Source organism: Sinohyriopsis cumingii, unplaced genomic scaffold (assembly GCF_028554795.1).
Source record: "Sinohyriopsis cumingii isolate HCF-2022 unplaced genomic scaffold, ASM2855479v2 utg001510l, whole genome shotgun sequence".
Taxonomy (NCBI): domain Eukaryota; kingdom Metazoa; phylum Mollusca; class Bivalvia; order Unionida; family Unionidae; genus Sinohyriopsis; species Sinohyriopsis cumingii.
This window is the reverse complement of record NW_028316007.1, coordinates 1800098-1808475: the sequence shown is the minus strand read 5'-3', so window position 1 is coordinate 1808475 and position 8378 is coordinate 1800098. Positions and strand designations below refer to the sequence as shown.

General features: G+C 34.1%; 1 protein-coding gene across 1 annotated transcript; it reads left to right on the top strand.

Annotated features, from left to right (window-relative positions):
- The first annotated feature begins 5286 nt into the window (after positions 1-5286).
- LOC149772411 (uncharacterized) lies at positions 5287-7886 on the top strand. The gene is made up of 5 exons (XM_089947849.1): positions 5287-5300; positions 5579-5609; positions 6384-6518; positions 7030-7101; positions 7824-7886. Exons 1-5 carry the CDS (start codon positions 5287-5289, stop codon positions 7884-7886), a joined length of 315 nt encoding a protein of 104 aa, XP_089803975.1.
- Positions 7887-8378: the final 492 nt, after the last annotated feature.

The following is an 8378-nucleotide window of genomic DNA, read 5'->3' as shown; positions in this document are numbered from 1 at the left end:
AGCACAGGAACCATAACTGTTTAAAAAAGACCGCCCATGTTATGAATTTAATGCCTGTAAATAAACACAAGAACCATAACTGTTTAAGGTGGCAAGGTACAGTTTCGTAAAATGGCCCCTGGCAAATTTCTTAACTTAAGGCTACGGTGTGACTTTTTCAGCTATTATTGTTCACTAATTAAAGATATGGATATATTTGTGAACAAGGTGTTTTGGGCTTGTGTTATTCTTGAAACTGATGTCGGGCATGTACACCTTCCATAGCTACTCTACGGTATGTTGATAGTGAAATACCAATAGTCGGTTAGGAAGAAGAGCAAGCCTCCCATAGCAGTAAACACATAGGTTTGGGGGAAGTAGAATGTCTCAAAAACGGCTTGGATGACAACTAATTTCAGTTGCATCAGCCTGTTTAGTACATACTGTTTTGCAGAATTGTCATCTAGGAAAAGAGCTTGTGTTTGCACTGTGAGCATAACATGTGTCAAAAATGACATTCGGACATGAAAATTGTAGGTAGAAATTTGGGGTTGGGGTGCATAAACTTCTTCTGCTATGAACTGCCATTGACTTATCTGGTAAAGTGGATAATATTTTTATGTTTTGTTTTAATATAAGTATCTAAAAATATGGACCTTTTTGACCTCACTTGTGTATTTTATTTTTTTATGATTTTTTATGCTAGGTCACTGATTACGGTATTAAATTTGTACATAAAAACTGGCACCTGCCTCTTTAAACCAGACCTCCCATATTATGAATTTATTACTTATCCGAATAGAGCGAAACTCATGAAAACAGACAATTTAAAGGACCTTATATACCGGAATGGCAACCGTTGGTAGTTCTGTCCTCTAAGGTAAAGTTTTACCATAGCTTAAAACAAACGTTGAATATGAAAAACTACTTATTAATGCTAACGAGGAATCTGTATTTACCATTGATAAAGTTCAGGATTACCAATCACAGACTCTCTGTTGAAACTGATCGATGGGACAATGCACTGTTTGAGGACAGAAGATGCAAACAATGCGAAAAAAATTACGACAGGGAAGAATACCATTAATTAAGCTGTCATTCTAAATTTTACTGAAAAGGAAGTACATTTTCGAAACCGTTCGGCTATCGCAAACACTCTATTGCAAAACACCAAACGTTATTGTGCCACCGATCATCGCGAAATTCCCCCAAATCTTGCCTAATGTTTTACTCTTATAATAAATACAATATCATAAACTTTGTGATGATTGTGAAATCAGACATTTTTTAAAACTTTATAGGATATACTATTTTTCTTCTTGTACAACTTTCGTACATAAAAAAATAATAATTGCATTCTATCTTATCAATGTTATATTTATGTTTCCGAATATATATATATATATATATATATATATATATATATATATATATATATATATATATATATATATATATTAAATTATATGATATTGACCAGATTATGAACTGGCCCTAATTAGCAAAATAAATGTTATATTATGCAAATGATGTCCGCAATGAACGATGTCTATAAAGCAGCATTTGAGTTTTATTCTGAAGAAGCTGGGGTGGGGATTCAGGTGTTTTTCAGTTTGAATTACCCCTACACTTGCATATATCGGCGAGTAATGGAACACTACTTTTGTTATTGTGCCTTACCGTCTCGAACAGCCTTACCGTGGACAATATATACAAGGAATAAGGTGTTTTGTAACTAATAACCATTAATTCCGTTTCACACAGGATATCACAATCTGCATGACAAGGTGGTAGCACAATGTAAATTTACAACGAAGAGCATTGTTCTGCAATTCGAACAAATCCAGGATAGAGGAAATTACTATACTCACTCAATTACTGGACAATATCACGCCCTGGTAGTTCTTTTATCTAGAGTATCTAAACAGAAGTCCATTAAGTTTGATTTACCCTAAAGTAGATGCTATATTCTATCCGTTGTATCGTAGATCAAAGAATATTTATTTACTACATATCTTCAAATATACTTCAAATTGATGCCATATGATGGGATTCAATAGAAAACAGGAGTTTGTCTTTTATGAAGAAATTATAACATTTGTCTACTGACTTCAAGTGTAAACATCATTTAAAAATGTAAATATATACATGCTCAATAATTTTATGTGAAAGTGTTGTGAAGGTCATGAAATAAGACGACAAATATGGAAAACATAGGTATGGTTGCGTCAATGTATTAATCTGTAAAACATTTTAATAATTACATATACCGTATTCCTGTCCTCACCATCAAAATGTCCTCTTTACCTGCTTCTAAATAAAATCCTGTAGAGTACGTTCTATAAAATAAAAAACCCCACTTATTTTTATTTTTAGCCCATATTATGAGAAGCACAGATCTTCGTACCGGAAATTACCCATGATCAAATCCGGTATCCGTGGAAAGAATGTGTGTGTGTGTGTGTGTGTGTGTGTGTGTGATAGAGAGATAGATCATTATCACATTTGCTCTAAAAAGAAATTGGCGAAAATATCGATCCCGACAAACCTATGCAGTAAATGGTCTTAAGAACACCATACCCCACCCCCACCACAGCGTATCCACTTCTGTTAATCTTATATCAACATTTCCAAGCACGTTGTTTGTCATCTTCGTCAATATCAATTCGTTAATCTGTATGACGACGACATTTATTATTATTATTATTATTATTATTATTATTTTGCGCGTTGACATTATGTATAGACGAAATTCATTTTTTAATATGCATTATGCCCAGATCCTAATGATTTTCAAGGGAAACAAGCTCGAGTTTTTTAAATTGATATTTTCTGTTAAATTAGCATCCGTATGTAATAAACACATCAGATTCACACGATTTAATACAGATAACACGTGCTAAGCGATAAATTAGATACTCCTAAAAATTAGATGCAAACATGTGATATCGAACTTAAGACATCAATCTTGACATCTTGCATGCAACGTGTGGCACAAAGATCTTCAATTATAGATAACAGATTTAACAGATATACATGATAAACAGACACGACAGATAGACTGACAAATAGAGATTATGGAGAATCTCAATATATTGTAGCACTCTGATGTCTACAACTAACGGATGAATTTCAGTCATGCAATCAGGATATTATAAGATAATGTCATATAATGTGCAAAGCAATGGAGACCATTAACGTACGAAGTTAAAAGTATACAAATAACTGTCCCAGAATTTTTATTTTTAAAATTCAAATGTATCCATATGATCATTATTTGTTCAACAGTCTTACATAAAATGTGCCTCTTTTATTTGAAACATTGCATCGTTTGGGAGAATCAAATCCATTTAGTGGGGCCATATAACAACAATTTAACAGCTGATGTAAACACTTGATTGTTTTCTTATATGAAAATAAGATGCATATTGGATGCTGTCTACTGGCTCATTTGCATAACATACCAGATCATAATCAGGGTTTTGCATAACTATGTATCAGGATGTGGAATTATAAGCATCTCTAATATCGCTCATGTACACTGCTTAAGAGAGAGAGAGAGAGAGAGAGAGAGAGAGAGAGATTAGAGGTGCGTACCATTTCACAATCTCTATCTGCACTTGTATGAACTGCCACCATCTGTTGCCCGAGATACAACAACCACAGGACGTTATTTTTATTATCTTTCAATTAAATTAAATGTTGCTTATCTATAGCTACTGACGAATACAGACAGTCAATGGGAGACTTACAGCCACCACATCACTGACAGAACCAACGCCTACACGAAATTCAGAAATTGCACAGAAAAAGAGTGCCTGCACGTGATTTACATAACAGGGCATTATCAAAATAGAGTGATTACAAAACGTATGATATTGATAGGTTAAACTGTTATTAAATACACAGAGTTTATGAGACGTCATTCTCCCCATAGTGAACTTCGGCTTACTTCTGTGCCATTATTGGAGAGTGTGGTCCCCCTTCCCCGCCATGCTTTATCTAATATATAAAACACAAACTAAAGCAACTTCCCATACTGTAAGTTTCCAACATTATATATTAGCCCGTGTGATAAGGGCGCAGTTTTAAAAGAAATGTGTATAGATTGCATCAGGAAGTACAGAAGCAAGCGATTCCAAAACCGTAGTTGAGTAAATGTTCGTTAACAACAAACATTTTAAGCTTCAAATTGATAATTGAAGCATGTAAACGTATGACTACAGTATTCTGTTTTAATTCAATATTTTAGACTCGAGAATGTTGTGTAATATTTTAAATCTGCAGTGTATATTGATCATTAGCATATCATTACACCCACCCGCGTATTCATGGACAGAATCGCGTAATATTCAAGTTTTTCGTGACAGAAATGATCTCAGCATTGTTGATTGTAAAGCCAACTTGATCAGCGTGTTTGCGTAAGGATGAGAAGTCTTAATTAAACAAGAATCAACATCAACTGCAGCACAGATATGCAATGGAAATACACAATTCGTTGCATGCAGTATGCAGGTACAAAATATCATATACTATGTTAAAAGTTGTAATTAAGCCAAATTGCACTTTTCAACAAATGAAACCTTTAATAACCTAGATGATCGGATGTATCGTAGACAGAGTCTTCGAGAAAATTGTAGATTTACCACAGCCAAGTTGTATGTCAGGAAATCAATCAGCCAATCCTTATTCCGGAAATTAGGGTAGTTTGAGTTTCTTTTCATACAGAAAAAAAAATCGGTTCGTTTGATTTGCAAACGATTTGTTAGATTATCTGCCAAAGATGTACATATGTTAACCAATTCTTCAAAAGCCCTCAGCTTAACAAATTACCACCTTTGACACCTACAATTGTAAAGAACATGGTGGAAAACAAGCCAACGGGCAAATCAACGGTGTGAGATGATTGGGTGGCCCCATATTTAAAGTCTTTCGCTTGGTATTTTCAGTGATTCATTTTCATCAATGATCAGCTAGAAACATAGGGACTATTGGTCGTAATATTTAGTTGTTCTTCTTTCAATATTGTTTTGATATCAGTAAATAAGGTTTAAACAAAAATCAGGCCTAAACCTAAATAGCACTATATACCCCGTTTAAGTGTCTTGCCGGGCGTATTTGTGTTTGTGTCCCTATTGACTCTGTCAAAAGTCTCAAGCTATGAACTTTTGTTGTTCTGTTTTAAAACTGTGAGCAGATTTTACCGAAGTACCTAACTGAAACAAAGCCTCTCAAAGACATTTTTTTTAAATTGCATCGCGCACAAAATTATAAATCAGTTAAACGTTGACATTGGAGACCGCCAAGATGAAAACTCCCAGGTGAGTAATACATTCTGGATAAAATATACTGTTTAACGTGCATCTGGGTTTAGAACGAAGAAAAGAACGAAGAAAAAAATGCCACAATAATGTTTAAATTTTCTGGTGATTATTGTGTTAATATTGTGGTACTATTTATCAGTATCATCGTCGTCGTCACCAGCATTTCTACGAAATATCATTTAAATCTACTGTGAAACTTTTAGTTCAAACGATGATTAGTTAATTTAGACTACAAATGTCAAATGTATTCTAATACTATTCAGTTTTCTTTTCAGATTTCGCTTTGGTTCAGAGATGAATGATTCTGTAAGTACATTACTAGCACCACTAGCAACACTATCAACAGTTTAAATATTGTCAGTACTGTGAGTTTTGATGCTGCTACAGGTGCTAACACTACTGCTGCTGCTACTACAGCTAATACTACCGTCGAAACTAGTGTTGTTACTACTCTGCCACCAGCACAATTATTGCTACTGATACTGCTATTGCTGCTGGTAATACCACTGCTGTCACTACTAACACTGCTGTCACTACTACCACTGCTGTCACTACTATTACTACTGTCACTACTACCACTGCTGTCACTACTATTACTACTGTCACTACTACCACTAGTACTACTACCACCTATTATTATAGGACCATGTGCCAGAAGTGGGAAGCTGTTGTTAATTTAATTAGGAAACACATAAGATAAATTTGCCTTCTTCTTCTTCTTCTTGTCCGCCTCGGATGCGGTAGGTCGCGGGTTCGAACCCCGGCCTAGTCATACGAAAGACTTTTTAAAATGGTCATAGTAGCTGCGCTTAATGTTAGGACTGTTAGGATGGGTGTCAGGATAACGTGACTAGGTGGGACATGATGCTAAATGTCTGTGGCATAATGCCCCAGTGCTAGACATCACTATAAACTGCCACACCGCAGACATCGTAGCGATATGGCTGGAAAATTGTTAAAGCTACGTTATAAATCCAAATCACACACACACACACACACACATACACACACACACACACACTTCTCCTTTTTCTTCTTCGCATTGTTGTTATTATTATTATTATTATTATTATTATTCAGATGCCAGTTCCTAGCATGACACCAGGAAGGTGGGCGGCAAGGGAGCCTACGGATTCGTATCAAAAGAATGGCCTATCTTCCGTCAACACATCTACTCTGGACGAGGATTCGGGTCTTGGAATGGACATAGAACAGGTAAACAGCTGGACAGCAATAAATCGACAGTGGAATTCAACTAAATTATGGAGATAGTGGAATACTAATATCACGCGCATTACTTGCTGGATGTACTTATTAATACTTAGTCGTCATAAATTTTTTTAGACCTGATTTTGAAGGAAGTTTTTCTTTGACAGTCACGACGCTTGACTTGACTCATGACTAGTAATTTACGTACGTATGATTAACGTGATGTCTATGTGATCTTTAGGAAATTGTTTTTCATTGTTATCTTTTGTAAGAAAGAATACTAAATAAATGATTCCAATTAAACAACACATTTTCATTTCCTTATATACTCGTGTTACATATTTAAACATTCCTGTATCTATTTATTAAAAAAAATGTCAGGTCGTTCTTTCTTCAAGAGGAGATAGAAAGTTTTTCTTCGTTTTAATTAATCAAAATTTACATGTTCTCACTGTTGAAATAACGTCAGGGTGTTCAGATTTTATATGTGTTACTCGGAATCGTCTTTTTTATACAGGAATGCACGCTTGCTACACCCAAGCTTGGTGTGCCTATCGGTGAAGAGAATATGGATAATTCCCAAAAAAAGGTATTCATTGTTTTCTCATTGCGTCATCACTGGCTCTCGCCTTTTCTATCTATAAGGATGTCTATTTAGTGGTCTGTCAGTCGGATTCTACCTTTTTGTCAATTATACACATGAAAAAATGTCAAAATTTATAAAAATTTAAAAATCAAGCACTTTACATACCTGTGAAAACTCAAGCGCAACCTTTCCTATGTGAACGAAATCGTTATTTTCTACTAATATGTTTCTTCTGCCAGTTAATGTCTCAGAAATTACTTCTTCAGACCGTAGAAAAACATCCTTTTGTTGATATGAAATAAAAAAAAAACTTTCCTAGAACACAATAACACCTAGGTTGCTTTACAAGTGTTTAGTAAAAATTGTTATAACAAATTTGGATACAGTTGAAAATTTAACACATTTAACTATTTTACGTATCTGGGTTTATTACACCTTGTTAGACCGTATATATTATTTTTATCTAATCAGGACACTTAACTAAAATGTTAATCTACCTTTTCTGCTAATACCAAATTTGAAAGATGGGAAAGGTGTGCAAGTTGAGATTCGAAACGGACAACCCTTTTAACCAATTGCTTGGGTACAACAAAATACAGGGTTGCGACGTTTATTTTGACGTAGATAACGTAGTGTACAAAAAGATTAATAGATTTACATTTACTGTTCTTGTTGTGACTGGGACACGTATTTCACTGAATGCTAGTTCCAGTATTGAATTATAGATATTGGATCACAATATTCATTACATTATTGCTCCATCTAATTTCAGACTAGACGTCCATTAGAGAAGAGCTTGCAAACTCTGCACGCAAGAAGATGTCTTTTTAACATAAAACGTTCACTGGACCTGACTGAAAATATTTCATCTGAGTCAAAAAGATTTCGGGATAATAGTTTCTCGCCGATGCCAACATCTTGCAAAATTCCTGCCAACGTAAGTTATACATTACGCTGTTTGTTTTCATACCTTGTGATAAAATATTTGAGAACACGTTTTCATTTTGCTGTTTAATTCTAAAAATGAAGTGAAGGGAGATTATCTTATTTACTATTCATGAAATACTTACATTGAGAGTAATTTCCCTGTTAATGTTTGCCATACTTTGCATTTTTTAGTGTGTTATTTCCCTTGAAAATAAATGTCGAGTTTTCTTAAGAATTCTAATTGAGATTCTCAGTTTACAAATATTGAAATATTCGTGTATATATATATATATATATATATATATATATATATATATATATATATATATATATATATATATATATATATATAT

Excerpts from the sequence above, each read along its gene's own strand:
- LOC149772411 (XM_089947849.1), top strand. Across the intron at positions 5,610-6,383 it reads GTTCAGAGATGAATGATTCT|ATGCCAGTTCCTAGCATGAC; the intron begins GTAAGTACATTA and ends ATTATTATTCAG. Across the intron at positions 6,519-7,029 it reads TTGGAATGGACATAGAACAG|GAATGCACGCTTGCTACACC; the intron begins GTAAACAGCTGG and ends TTTTTTATACAG.